This window comes from Motacilla alba, chromosome 1, assembly GCF_015832195.1.
Source record: "Motacilla alba alba isolate MOTALB_02 chromosome 1, Motacilla_alba_V1.0_pri, whole genome shotgun sequence".
Classification (NCBI taxonomy): Eukaryota; Metazoa; Chordata; class Aves; order Passeriformes; family Motacillidae; genus Motacilla; species Motacilla alba.
The window spans coordinates 19,963,962-19,979,692 of record NC_052016.1 but is presented as its reverse complement, the minus strand read 5'-3'; the positions used below and the strand labels follow the sequence as shown (position 1 = coordinate 19,979,692).

The following is a 15,731-nucleotide window of genomic DNA, read 5'->3' as shown; positions in this document are numbered from 1 at the left end:
ACTCTGTCCTACTCCAGTAGTGAAATCCATACCACAGTCAGGAATAAAAAGGCAGCATGTGATAGAAAGAGGAAGGCCAGGCACCAATATAAGTAGGAAGCTGTAGACAAAGTGTGTGAAACACCAAACACTAGGGCCAGTGATGCCAAGGAACTTTCCACCTCTCTGGTTGTACCTCAGCCTGTCACACACAGGGTTAGGCATCTCCAATGTCAGTAATGGTGAAGGAAAGTACTCAAAACCTCTGGAGTCTGTATTTCCATTATCTCACTCTGAGACTACTTCCAAGACACCTGCAGTGAGCAGCAGAGAAAAGGTTGTGAGGGAGCATCAAATGGAGTGATGAGGACTTCCTCTCACATTGGCAATGGTTTTGGGGGATCTTTCACCCTCAGGAAGCCCCATAATGGGATCTGCTCAACTATTATTTTTCCTACTACCTGAAATACTCAAGGAGCAGCAGAAGTACTGGAAGAGTGACTGCTGTCAGGACAGAATTAAAAACCAGGAAGCAGCAGGGGACAGAGACAACCGTAGATGGTCTCATCAAGATAACTATCTTTAAATAAATCTATTTCAAAATTTCCTAAGATTATGAAAGAAATGGAAAAAAAGTACTAGATGGACATCTGGTGAAGTCTGAAAAGGATAGCAAAAAGCTTGCCAAGGACAGCTTTAAAAACAAATGACAGTGTGATGGGAAACCCCTAGTTCCAAAAGTCACAGAATGCTTCATTCTAACAGCTATTAGAGATGATGAATGAAGAGGACATGTCAATGCCAATAGAAAATAAAAAAAAAATTAAAAAAACACCTCTCAGCTAAGTGATGACAGAGCCAGGACATCAACCTAATTCTCCAGCTTGTTAATCAGAGTCCTCTGATAATTCTTTTGTTATTGTTTTTATTTTATTTAGTGTGTGAGCTTCTGTCAGCCATGTCATTAAGGATGTCTTCAGCCTCCTTGCACGTTCAGCAATTTTCCCCCCACGTACAAACCATAAAGCCAGCAGCAAATGAACTAGCTCATATGGCTGGCACACACATGAGATGTTGCCAGAATTAAATTCACATGTAGAATGTAACAACCCAATTGTCACTGTCAGTTGAGATCCCAGCTTGCTCAGGTAATGCCAGGGGCAGGGAAATTATGTTAATTTCTAATAGGCAACAAAAGGGAGCATAAAGGCTGTAACCCTCCTTCCAGCCCTTTCATCTAGGAATAAAGGATTTTAGTGGGTCAGTTGAGATTCCTGCCTGCCCACCCAGTTCTGATGTGCAAAGATCATACTTAAAATAATAAACCTAAAATACTTCAAGTAGCAACATAACCTTGATTTTAAAAACAAAATTGCTGTCTAGAACTTTGATGCCTTTCAAGTATGCAAATCTAGCAAGATCACAGCTGTAGGTTATCTGCACAAGAATCACAATTTTCATTGTGTTGCTGCTAAATGAAAACCAACAGACACATTGATGATCGAGCTGAAGATTTTTTCCCTAAATGAGCCACAAATGAAGAACCATCATTAGTGACCTTAACTTCAGTCTGAAAAATACTGACATTTTATTGAGTCTTCTTCATACTAGGCAACTGGGCAACAGCTGCACCTATTTTTTTTGTAAACAAAAAGGATGTAGAAGTATTTATTTCAATCCTAGCAACAGTGTGTGTACAGATGATACAGTGTTTCCCATCACAACTGTTAAAACCTATCAAAAACTACATTCATAACTCAACTGTACATTTCTAGAGCTTTTTGTTAGAACTTACTAAAAAAAAAAAGTCTGAACTGATGCAGATTTCTCAATTGTTTTCCTGAGTAAACAATAAGAAAATAACCATCTGACACCTTAAAAGGTTCCTCAGCTTTCTGTTGGAAAACATTCTTAGAAAGTCACTGCAGAGCACCAAACAGTCAGTCACATTTAGGCACAGAGAGGTGGGAACAGAGGCTGCCAAAACATCAACCATGGGGGACACTCATAATTCCCAAACACAACATTTATTACTCTCCATACAAAGCATTTATATTGAGCCATAATTTTTTTCCCAAATGGGCTGCAGACAGTATGGGAATCCACTGCATTTTTTTTTTGTTTGTTTTTTGAAGTTCTGTGTTTTAAACACAGTTAGCTTTCCCATCTTAAACAGGAACACAAGATCATTAAATTTAAATAGGTTACCTAAAGAGGTCACCCAAACCACAACTCAAGTCCGAAGCAAAAGATATTGCAATGCCTAAGCAACTTCATTTTGAATTACAGAGTACAAGGATGAAACCAGGGCAAGACCAAACAGTTCATTTCAATCTGTGTCCTTTTAGTAAGTCTGAATTTTTCTCATGTACCAACAAGAAAGAGGGAAGAATATGTGAAAATAAACTAATTGCAAGCTTTATTTTGTATTTTACAGATGAGATGAACAGTTTCTGGTCTTGACAGTTACAGGATTGGAAGTGACGTGGAAGGGCATTTTATTTATATGGAGAAGAAGTGCAGTGCTAGCAGCCACAACATAAGCTTTTTGACATGTTTCACAAACCACCAGCTGTGCCGCAGAATTGGCATCTCCTTTAGGAGGCAAAGCAATTCAGTAGTGTTATGTATCCTCACCAGTTGCCTTTATTCCTAGTCTAAGGTATCGGCTTCCCTCCCACCTGAGCTATTGTACTGGGAAACAGAAATCCTAAATTAATTTTATCTTGATCTCCTACAGCTAAGTAAGGCATAGCATAAGTGTTTTGACTTCAGCAAATAGTTTCTTCAAAACACCACCCACTCAGCTGCCTGAGGAATCATCTGTGAGTGGCTGGGACTGCAGTCAGAGTCCTTAAACATTGGGAACAAATGCTCTCCTGCACAATTTAACTTCCTTGAAATCTGACTAATCCCAACTACTGTCTCACAGGTAAAATATTACCTAGTGACACAAAACAGGGAGATTCAGATACCTGGATGGTGTAATAGTTTCAATTACAAATCATTGACCGGGACAAGTCACAAGTTGTAGAGAGGTGTTGTTTCACTTGTACAGCAGTAACTGGCCACAAGAAAAAAAAGCTCAAGTTGCTTTCCTACTCACACAGAACCTGACATAATTGGAAGCTATTTAGTAATGGCACTAAATTACTTTTATAGCTCTTTACCATATGATTCAGTACTCCTTCATAGCAAATTCTAACCCAAGTGACCACCGCACCCCTGGAGATGTTTGTGCCCAGAGCACCAAAAAGCTGAGCTGTCACAATTTGCCCTGTTAGGAGGGTTCAGGAGAATCTACTTTCTTCTACTTCCTTATACAGTACTGTTAGTAATAATATATCCAGAGTCATCACCTGCAAACATTATGGATGGTAGGCAGAGTACAAGGCTCTGCAATTCAAGCAGTGAAGGTATGCTGGCTACATAAGCAACTTTGAATGCAAAAATGTTTTGTCTTAAGACCCCTAAGCCAGATGTTGCTACCAAGCAGAGTAGGGAAAGGTTTCAAGAAGTTAGAAAGTTCATGCATGCTTCCAGAATTCCCATTCCACAGAAACTGATCAGACTCACTGCTTTGCTCTCCCCAGTTTGTAATTAGGAAAAATTCTCTGGGAAAGAGAGTACAATGCCCTTCAGGTACAGTACTCAGCTTCTGCCCTGCCTGCAGCTCCCCAGAGCCACAGCATCCAGCCCTGGAAGTGGGACAACTGTCAAGGCATCACGCAGCTCCCTGCACTTCCCAGCGGACACACTGCCTCCAGAGGTTTTTCCCCTAAGAAAAAATTAGATTAACATCTGAAAGCACATAATTTTCTTTGGTAATGTCTCTTCTAATATTACCACTTTTTAAAACTGTTACATAATCAAGTTGTGTAATCAACAAGCTCAACTTCCTTACAAAGCTGCTCCCCTCCCTCCCTCTATCCATCCATCCATCCATCAACCCCAGCATCATGCAGGGTTCGTGTATGAATTGCACTGCTTCATTTCCCAAATAATATGGTACAAGTGTCCTTCATCTGTTTCTCTAGACAGCATTGACCAAAAGAAACTTTACGAAAAATGAGGACACAAATAGCAGCTGCTGCCACTAAATACTACTGATTTTGCATATCCAAAGCAACCTGACCAGTGCTTCGACAGCTGAAAGCTGAAGTCTTCAAAATACCAATTTCCATGGGTGACACTGACTTTGATTTCCAATGATCTAAAAATCAAAAGATACTTAAAAGCTCCCTATTTCCAGAAACTTGACTTTGAATGGAAGTCAGAAGCAGGGACAACACAATCCTCCAGGCCAGTTTTCTGCCAGAGTGGTTATTTTATAAAATTAAAGGTTCATACTCTTCTCCTGGTAGCTGTGCCTGCACCATTCCGTAAAAAGCCTAAAGCAAATTAGGAAGAGCAACAGAATCATCATAACTCAAATACACACATTATTTTTATATTAAGATGCAAGTCTTCATGTTTTGAGAAATCACCTATGGTCATGCACAAGCTAAAAGTAGTTTTAGAATAAGCAGACATTTGGAAAGGTAGGCAACATTCATAGCTTTGTTTCATCCTATTCTTACTTCTGCTACTTAATCAGCTATTTTCTTTACAAACTATTCCGCTTTATGAATTTTACAGATAGGAAACAAGGCTAAGTTGCTGTCATTATCTGCTTTTTAAAAGAGCCCAGCAATTAATTGCCTATCAGTACTATCATAGAGCTTTGAAACAACTCAACATCAGGGAAACAAATTAGAGGCAGTAAGCTCAAAAGACAGACAAGATGTTCAGAGAAACAAACAGACAGCTTTACAACACTTTATCCAAGGCATTGTCTAACACACATATAAAGGACCTCAGAGGTTCTGTAGAGCTACCAGGCGCTGAGTGACCCCTGTTCTATCAGGACGCTCAAGAAAGTTCTAGCTGTTTTGCTGAATTCCACAGACAAGCTGGAGGCAGTACTCAGTTTCTGGTTCACAGTCACCTATTCTCCACGTAAAAGACCTGAGGAGCAGCTGAGGCATGCAAGAGCCATCTGTGACAAAACTGCCCTAAGTTCAACATTCCATCCTTTCCCAGGTCTTGACATGAATGTTAAGAAGAGTGTAAGAAAGGTTTCTTAGAACTCTACTTATGGAGACAAACCTGAACTTCCATTTTTATTAGGTTTCTTTTGGTATTTAAGCACAACTCTTAATTTGAAATTAAAAAAAAAATCCTAGAGGTTTATCCACCAGTACTCCATTTAACTTCACATACTTGTGCACACATATACTGGGTTTTTTATATATATAAAGAAGTCACTGGAACATCTGGCCTGGCCCCTAACACATTAATATATCAAGATGGGCATGCATTATAACATATGAACATGCATATATTATGAGCAAATGTAAGTTAATGATGCCTCCAATTCTATGAACTTAATACATGCCATTAATGCAAACAGAGCCCATGCCAGACTTTGGATCTCCACCCAAGATGACACTGGAGAAATCACATTAATCTCAGGTAAAATGACAAGGACAATAATCAGTTGGTTTGCAAGGCCAAGCAGTGCAGAGTATCCCCAGTCAACTTCATCGAAATTGAAAGAGATGCAAATTAACACATTAACAATAAAACCCCCAAGCATTTTATCAACATACTTTGAGTGCTGTCAGCCTACTTGTTTGAACTGTAAAGGATAAAGATTAATCAGTTTCAGGAATTTTTGGTTCTACCTAAAATAAAGAGAGATGAAATCTAATCTAAAGGTCACTTCCAGGCTTATGTTTCAGAATAACTATATCTACAATTAAAAACCCCACCTAAAAGTGAATATTTTAAAATATCTGAAGTTTTACTTGCCTTGGAAGGGGGCAGGGGGGGAAAAGCAATAAATAAAATTATTCATGCCAGCATGGTATACACAGCCATATTTATTAGTTCACTTCCAATTACATAAAGAAAAAGCTGAAGACATATACAAGTGCTGCTTTAAAATAAAGACAGACTACTGTTTTCTCCAACAGTTTTATTTCAAAAAGTACACAAGTCTGTCATGGAACTATAGCATTTTAAAATTTTGAATTTTGTTTTTTTACAAATTCACTCACAACATCTGTATTTTAAAATACAATTCCCTCAAAAGTGTGAATATAAAAACCTCATACTGAAATTCATATCAATGTTCAAAGTCCATGCTTTGTGCATGAGAAATGCAATGTAACATCGTAACATTTTGGATCCCAGGAAGTTGTTATTGCTCTGATTTCAGCTGAGCTATGCCTCAGTGCTAGGGGATTATTTAACAAAGGGCCCCAAAAAGCACCTATCAAGTGTATAAAACAAGGTTTAAGTGACACAAATAGCATAATATCTCTAGACTGAACAAAGACCTAGAGTGATCCAGAATATACACACTGCTCAGAACAAAACTTAAAGCTTGTCATGGAAACCAGTAATATACAATATTCAGCATTACATAAAAACTTGCAATTCAGAAGTCTTACTTGCACTATTAAACAGGAAGCATACATCTAATATGAATAAGACTATCAAGAGCTGAGAAAGACGTATGCATTGTACATTTCTTTCAAAAGTCATGTTTTACCCCTCCAACAAGGCATTTCTGTGCACCACACAGTTTTGGAAGTAATATTTGTTCTTAGGGAAGGAAGTTTCACACAAGTATCTTTAAATACCCACTGCAGAAAGCTGATGAAAACTCTTGTAATGTATGGACAAGTGTTACGTAACCTCTACAGTATTACAAGTCTAACACTTTATTCACACCATGCTAAAATTGAGGGGTTTCTTTCTAAATATAGTAGTCCTCAACAGGCAAGTTTACAGTCATGACATTAACTAGAGGTTTCTGGAGTTCACTTAAGAGTATTTACACAATGGTACCACCCTCCCTCCCCTTTCCCCCCCATTTTTTTTTAACAAAATGAGACTTTAAAAATGCCACCTCCTAACTGGTATATCAGCTGCCATTACTTCCTAAAACTGTTCTGTCAGCACAGCTCTCTGTCACATCGGACACCTCATATGTTTAACCAGTTCATCTCCCACACAGCTAGAAATTATTGTTAAGATATAGTAGCTGCTTTTGAGAATCATAATCCAGTGTAAGTGAACAATCTAGCGACAAAAGAAATAATTTATAGTAACAATATTATGTTTTCATAGTAGTGTTGCATCCACCCAAAAAGGCATGATGATAGCAACTTGAGGCGGTTTGCCTCAAGTCAGAGGTTCTATATTTCAGATAAGGACTGTGTCAGATTCCATTTCTTTCATTTTTCCATGCAATTACATAAATAGACAGACACTGTCAAGGCTGCTAAGCCTAACAGCCAGGCTCTGAGGGCACATCAGGCTGTCCTTCTGTCTATTTATTATTTTGCACAAGCTGACAGAGCATCAAGCATGTGTAAACTCTGCTCCGTGTGCTTTACTGAGACAGGTTTCTGAGTTGGAGTATTCTAGGGCTTACCTGACTGTAAGTTACAGGGTCTCAGGCCAAACCAAAAACAAACCAAAACAAACAAAAAATTAACTTAAAAAAACCCTCAAAAAACACATAGGTCCACAGACGGCTTGGAACCAAATTTAGTAGGTATACTCCCTGGTTCCTTAGGCTTATAGCTCTCTCTCAGTCTGTGATTCACTTTAGTCTTGCACTCAACTGTATTTGTAGTAATTATACCCTTTTCATTAAGAAAGGCCTTAGTTTCAAGGTAAACAATCAGTGTATGATTAACATATTGGAAGTCTCTTCTATCACAATAATTGGATGCAAAAACTTGTCTCCTCATCTATCATTCTTCAGAAGCTATGTTTGGCACATTTACTAAGCCTATTATTTACCACATAAATAAAAGTCAATCATCTCTCTCATTGGTACAACAATTGAAGAGCTTACAGGAACACAAACACTTGAATCATAATTAGCAACTGAAGGAGTTAAGTAACATTTTGAAATACAGAACAATACAGAGAGAGACACTGAAGTTCACATCCAAAAATAGGCATGAAGAGGTATAAATAGTACATAAGAATCAAGAAATCAGATCACAGTGTCATGTTTTAAGAACTGTACCATAATCTAAGCACCTGTTCATACAGTATGTTTAGGCACCAGAAATTTAATAAAAACTGAAGTTACAATCAGGCAAATTTTACTGACAAGGCACACATGAAAGATAAAAAATCTGATCTCTAACAGTATCAGTTTACAATCTAAAAAAGTCCCAAATGTGTAAAACTAACTCTATATTACTTAATAGCCATTCAAGTTTCTAAATTCAGTATGAAGGGTATGTTAAAATCATGAAATTGTTTGAGTTGTAAGGAGCTTAAAGATGACCTTGTACCAACCACTGCCATGGGCAGGGAAATTTCTTTACATAAATAGTGCCAAAAATTGTGCACCTATTTACAGATAGGACAAACATTTAGTAGCAAGCCAAAGAATTCATCACAGATGTATAGGCAGCTACAGATAAGCAGATACTAAACCTAGAAGTCTGGGTTAATGTTTTCTCTCACTGTTGCTACACACAAATAATCCTAACATCTTTCAACAGGCTACTCAGATATTTCCTTCATCAACATCAGCACACATACTGTAATAATGAATTTACAGTTTTCCAAAATACCTTGCAGTTCAACATCTCTAGCTAGAGTAAGCTAAAAGAACTCTCCCCCACCTGCTCCCCAGCACAAGACAAAGAAGGTAGAAGACAGGAATGAAGGAAGAACTCTCAGATTCAAGCTATACAGACTTTTAAATAGAGCTTTTAGAGGTATGTAACAACAGTCATCAGAAGCTACCAGAAGTCCTTAAATGCATGTGAAAGTAAGACAAGGAATTGTTGTGTTTCTCCTGCATTGCTTTAAGTCTGCAAAATTGGGAAGAAGCGTTTTCAATCTTGCAACATGAGATTTATATCAACAATTCTGGGTAATTGTTTTCTCAGTTACATGAAATGCTTGCTCTCCCCACAGTCTGAACACTGGTTCAGAATATTTAGGGTTAAAGAGGCAAGAAAAAATGAGCTTTGAACTCCTTGCAAATTCATACAGCCAGACATTAGCATCTTGAACAAGGACTGACTGACTACTGCTTAGGGGCATATGAGAAAAGTTGTTTCCACACTGGTTAGAGCAAGAGGACATCAAATACCAGTTACTTAACAGGTTTTATCAAATCCCCATAGAGCTTCTAGGAAATTGCTTTGGAAAAAAAACTAGGAGCACTGCCTTAGTATCTAACCAATCATTGGAAAATGCAAGGTACAACTAACAAAGACCCGTGTAAAGATACATTAACTCATTCTTACTGTGACAGTAACAGTTGTCTGTAGGTTTTAGAGCGTAGATACCTCTACCAACAATCTGATAGGACCTCTGGCATCAGATAACATAAGTATTAAGTTATCTGACAGGACAAGAACCAGTTATTGTAAAAAAAAATTGTGTTTCAAAGAACTTGCAAGGTTTTCTGTCACACTTCCACTCATTGCCCTTTTAAATTCAGAACAGATTATTAAATTAATTGAACCAATCAAATGACTCTCTGCCCCTGAATTAAGAGCACAAGTACTCCAAACAAACATCACCAGGTTAAAGAACCACATAAATACTCAATTTGAACAGAAGGCAAAGTCATCCTTGGTATTTCAGCCCCCTGCAACTATACCAGAAAGTGGCCAAGTTAAAATATTTCTGTTATTCCACAACTGAGAATAAAGTCTCAGGAACTCTGAGAAACTTCATGGTCTACACATGAAATGCTTTTGTTACTTCTCACCTGTGTCTCACTGTTACACATTCAGAACTGTACATTAGCTGACAGTGTCAGAACCTCCTCAGCAACCTACCAGAGGTGCAAATACCTTCAGTGCCCGATATTTATGAACTTCAACATTTTTAGCAAATAGTTCAACTATCATATGCGAATAAGTTTAAAATTAAACTTGAAAATTGGTGGCTTTTCAAACTCACTTGTATATTTTCTTCAAGGAAAATTTCATGCCAGTGTTTAAATGAGGGATGGAACACAGTATTTTTCTCTAATACTTACAATGAACACTTTAAAAAACAGCTTTTAAATGAATAATATTTTATACTATCGACCCATCTTTGCTTTGTGCTGGAATCATCACAGGAACAGCTCCCATTCTACTTAAATTAGGTGCAGCTACCTTTGAAGGTGCAAAGGCTGGGGTTTGAGCAGGAGCACGTTCAAAGTCCTCACTTGGGACTTGGCTGTATGGAGTTTTGGTATATCCTTCCATGTTGGAGGGAGACATTGAGCCCAGGGAAGAACGATTGCTGCCAATGTAGCTGCGAGCTGTAGAACTGCGACTCTTTGGAGGTGGAACATCTTCTCTGAAATGAACAAAACACACCAAAAAAAAAAAAAAAAAATCAGTTGCAGAACAAGAGTTCAGTCACCATTACTTTTAATAATATATTCAGTTTGGTTTTTTTCTATTCTAATGTAGTCAAAAACATCCTTATATCTCCCTTTAAAGTAACAAAAGCCCCCCAAATATTCTCAAATATTCTTTGCCTCTAAAATGTTTGCTGAAATTAGACAAACCACAAAATGTTCTCTGACAAGCCATTAGTGTTATAATAAGCTTTCCAGATTAAGACAGAAATCTCAACTGTTAAGTAACTTATTTGCAGAAATACACATTTAAAAGTTAATCTTCCAATAATACTGCTCAGAAACTAGAGACACATTGTTACCTGATATCATGATGTACTTCTTTCTCATATTTCTTCTCTCTGTGCTTCTTACAAAAACAGAAGATGACAGAACACAGTACAGAGAGACCCAGCAGAGTTCCTATAATAGCTCCAGTAATTATACCAGCTGTATTTACGGCTAGAATAGACAAATAACAATACTGTTTGTTAAATGTCAAAGTTATAAGATCTTTCTTCAAAAATTAAGCCCAGTATGTTTCACACGAGGCTGGTCAATAATACTGAATCACTGAATCAGAGGGGAAGTGCTCAATCACATGCATTTAAAACAGTAAGACTTGAAGTGGCACCCACAAGTTACATAAGAGCATTGGGGTTTTTATCCATTTAGGAGTTTAGAGAAAAAGACAGTTCAGCTATAATACAAGAACACTGTGTGACTATTACACAGCAAACACTTACGAGGGGTGACATTCAGCTCAACAGAACATTCATCTGTGCCAACTCTGTTTGTGGCCACACAGCTGTATGTACCAGAATACTCTCGAGAGGCGTTTTTCAGAAGAAGTTCCCCTGTATTCTTATCTACAAACAACAGAAGGTAGAGGTTTACCATATTCCTAAATATAATTCCATATTTAATATCACAGAATTATTAAACCAGCATATACATGAAATCTTAACTTAAAAATGCTATACGGAAAAAAAAACAAACACCCTGATTTAAACAGTTCTATCATGCTGTAAAATGCTATTGCTAGTAAAAGTCTTACCCCATTAGAAATGTATTACACAGCATTTGACTTGCTGTATTTGCTGAACAAGTTAGATAGGGTCTAGATTCTAGAGAACACAGTGTCCCCAAAACTACATTCACAAGCCCAAAACTAACATGGCTTTTGTGAGTTACAAGTCACTCTTGCACGATGTCCCACTCATTCTTGTCCAGCACTGATATTGCCAATTTCTCTTTTTGCTACCACAAGACAAATTTGGGATGTGGAGAAAGAAGGGGCATAACAACAGTAGCCTAAAGTCATGAGTGGTACAGAGGACATTAATCATCAACAGATTCACTGTCAAAACAATAAATAAGAGACATCAAATAGGAGATCAGGAGTCAAGCCAAAATGAAGAATAGCATTATGGCTCTTCCTTTGTAGATCATTTTTAGGGATCTGTGTTTTAAGATACTACATACTTTAATAGAATGCAGAAGCTTACAAGAAACTGGTGATTTTTTGCTTGTTTTAAATCATATTGAAGCCACATCTGAATTCCCTACTGCCCACTTAAGCACAAAGTAAAACCACCAACAAGCAGGAGAACCTGGGCACAGGTGAGCATGATACTGCAGCTCTTAATGGTAAGAATCTCAACTTGAAGCTTGAAACATTTCCAAGCATGAATTAAAAACCAGAATCAACTCCAGCTTGTTTCAAAGTCAGTTTTGTTAGAAGGCAGAAGTGACATTTAATCTTGTCTACTCTGTAGCAATACTAACCCAGAGATGCTTACAAGTCAGGATAAGCCAAAAATAATATTGCAATATATTTAATTATTTCAAAGTAATAAATGAAGTTTGACAGTACTCAGCATGGAAGTGGCAGGAAGATTCTGTGTGCCAGATACTCTCCTCCAGTCATAAGACAAAAGTGGGGATCCTTCTTGTGACACACATTTCAAGGTAACGTCTTTTCCAATCTCCTGTGATCCTTCAATGGAACATTTAGTCCGTGCTGGCTTTACTAATAAACAAAACATCACCGAATTAATAACAGTCACAATCAAAATATTTCCTAGTTGTGTTCTAGCAGCCGGTCCATTCTGTGAAAGATAAAAGTTTGTGCCACAAACCATTTCTATGCACAGAAAGATTTTTCTATGAAATACGAGTCAGGAGAAGAATTTCTAGAAATGCTTGTAATTCTAAATATCGTTCACTTCATTTCCCAGGACAGAATTATGCCCATCCCTCCCAAGGCCTTAGTAATGACCATAATCACCACAGATTCAGTACAACACTGCCCAACAGAAGCTTTCATTTCAGATATTGAAAATAGGGTGGAATAAGCACATAAAAAACATCACTGAAAACTTAAGAAAAGAAATTATCTTACCAAGTACAGTCAACTGTATTTTTTTGCTTTGAACTCCAGGAGCCTTCTTCACTTTGCACTGATATGTGCCAGTGTCTGATGCCTTTAAATTCAGGATATCCAGTGAACCATCACCAGATCTGGGATCAAGATTAGTAAACTGCATTCGTCCAGTCAAACCAGCATAATAATGATTATAAACCCTGTCTACAGCATACATAATTATCTATAAAAAAAAAATAAATATGATTCAGAAATCCACTTAGTGTGCAAACATTTAAAATAAATTTCATCTCTTTGAATTCTCAAGTTTCTTTCTATAGTTTTAACCCCAGAAATAAAACAGTGAGTCAAATATCTCCACCTTCAAAATATCACCACACACAGTATTACAGTGAATACTCCAACTAAACACCTGACCAAGTACCAATATGTCAGCATTGACTTCTGACTGAAAGGAAACTGTTTAGAATTGCTCAAATTAAACTCTGCAAAACGTGCCTACTAATATGAATCATCTTACTTATAAGGCTTTAAAAGACAGGAAAGCATTAATAACTAAAAGAGTTAATATATTTTAAGTCCTCATTAATCTATTTTCAATAAGGAAGATAATACAGGTACAAAAGCAAAGTTTGCTTTTTGGAACTGAAGTGTATTTAATTTGGAAGTTCTTCATTAGAAGGCAAGTTTATAGTGAAAAATATCTTAATATTTCATCCTTAATCTGGTATTTCAAAACTTGCACTAGATTTCATATGACTGGTGCTTCAAAGCAATTTAAGATCACAAGCATCCCAACCTGAAAAGGTGGAACTTCAAAGAGTCAGTAAAAACCTCATACATTGACCTACTAAAACAACTGAATTAACATTATCCAAAGAGAAGTCTCTACTTACTATTTGTTCCTTCTTTTGATTATCTGCTGGTATCAAAACCCACTCAATATCTAGTGGTCCTTCATCTTCTTCCGAGAGTTCAAAAGTACATGGCAATGTAACTTTCTCTCCTTGTGCTTTTTCAAACATTGACTGGTCAACTGAAGTTATAGTTAGGCTTCTTGTCAGACCTATAAGAATATATTTTTATGTTTTGAAAACAAGTCACACACAGTTGTTCACTGTAAGTGCTCTATGACATACTTTTCCTGCATAGAAATCATGCCATCAGTCCGACTTGTCACCGCTGAAGAGAGCCTGTGCAGACCCTGTCACCCAACACAGTGCAAAGTCTTGTGCTGCTCATTTGGAATTACATCCAACAGGCAGCTATGTCTTTGAAGCCACAGTTGTTGTTTGTTTTTTAGTTTGGTTGTTTTTTTTTTCTCAATTCACATCCCACACAATCCTAAGCTAAACATTTTCAGCAGCAGGTTTTCAAGTCACTACAAGTCACTACATAATCACCTTACCATTACTCCCTCACTGTAAAATGAAAGTATGGAACAGCAAGCAATGAAGTCTGCCAGATTAGACAGAATTCTTGAGAAGTCCTGGGTTGGAAGGTACTTTGCCTTCAGTTATAAGGGCTCCTCCATCTACAGGGAGATAGAAGGCAAATTAATCTTTTCCAAAAATCTCAATGAGTTTTTTGCATTTGTTTGTCTGTTCTGCTTGTTTTACACCTCTAAAAAGGCTGCACAATCCTTATCTGCATGCCTCTAGGCAAACATGCTTCCAAACAACAAATTTTCCTCAATTCAACCCTGAAAAAGAATTCATATAGTGACACTAAAAGAGCTACTCAAAAGGCCTAAAGCAAGATTCCCCATTTCACCACAAACACAGGCTTCCCTTATATCAAGTGTACAGGCTTGCATATAATAGCCAGGATGTGCAAAGCATACCCTTTGCTCATGATGGAAACAGGTTTGGCACTGTTACATCCACTGTTTTGTCCACCTTGCTGGAAACCAAGCTCACATTTTTAGTCAGTTTATGTGTGCAGGTTGCTAGACACACACACAGGTGTGACCACAGCCACAAGACCTGCATGGCCACCAGGAAGAGTGGACAGCGTGAGAAAGTTATATGGCTTTGGTGCCTCTTACAGAGATAAAGTAACAGCCTCAGATGAAAAAATCTTTAAAATCATTTCACACAGCGCTTTTATGTTCTAACTTGCACTTCTCCATACAGTCGAGGAGCTCCAGTGAAGCAGAAGAGCTTCCTTCAGTATATCATTGAATATGGTGAGTTGGAAAGGATCCAACAGATATCCTTCCACTTTTTAAAAACTGTGCTCTCTAGCAAGTGTTTGCATTCTCTTCCTGATGACAAAACAATGGGATCCTTAACAGATATTTTAAAAAATCCTTTAGAAAGAGAAATCACTTGACATACTTAATTCCAGACTACAGCCTGCAAGAAAAGCCTTTCACTGTAGTTGATTATCAACAAACCAGGTAGGATTATTATGTTTCCTACCATTCATGGTATTACTTGTCATGACATTACCCTCAGTCTGGTGGAAGAAAAAAAAGAAACACCAATCAAAAAATCCACATCAACTTGAGGTAGCAAAGAGATTTACCTGCCATGTCTCTTACCAACAATGTACACCTTTTCAAAAACAACTCTAATAGATTTGTACCACCTCTTTTTTGACCACAGTAAAGAGATCCGAACAATTAATTCTCTGCCACTAGGTTGAATTAATATTGTTCTCTAAATAACAGTCATCTCCATGAATACTGGTTGACCTGTCACAATTCTATATCCCCTCCTAAAGGATCTTTTCAGATTTTCAAACTAGCCATTCTAAACCTCTGAATAAGCAAAGACAACACGAGTACTACTTCTGTTTATGGGTGGATTAGAAAGTACATTCATGTTTCTGTAACACACAGTAGCATTTACATTACTAATATAAATTTCTGAACTGTTTTTTCAGCAACTTCCATACTCTTCTGTTTCCCTTTCCGCCATGACCTCATTAGGG

At 37.5% G+C, this 15,731-nt stretch overlaps 1 protein-coding gene across 2 annotated transcripts in view; it reads right to left on the bottom strand.

Moving 5' to 3' along the window:
• The window catches only part of CXADR (CXADR Ig-like cell adhesion molecule), a 32,825-nt gene that overhangs the window by 2,807 nt on the left and 14,287 nt on the right, over positions 1-15,731 (bottom strand). The window contains exons 2-7 of one of the 2 annotated variants that reach the window (XM_038131966.1): positions 13,691-13,860; positions 12,813-13,017; positions 12,285-12,440; positions 11,155-11,277; positions 10,732-10,870; positions 10,179-10,365 (exon numbers count right to left, since the gene is read on the bottom strand). In XM_038131966.1, coding sequence (XP_037987894.1) covers positions 10,179-10,365; positions 10,732-10,870; positions 11,155-11,277; positions 12,285-12,440; positions 12,813-13,017; positions 13,691-13,860 — 980 coding nt within the window. Of the gene's footprint in view, positions 1-5,885; positions 10,366-10,731; positions 10,871-11,154; positions 11,278-12,284; positions 12,441-12,812; positions 13,018-13,690; positions 13,861-15,731 lie in introns of those variants that run through there. The other variant, XM_038131956.1, reaches the window with a different exon arrangement.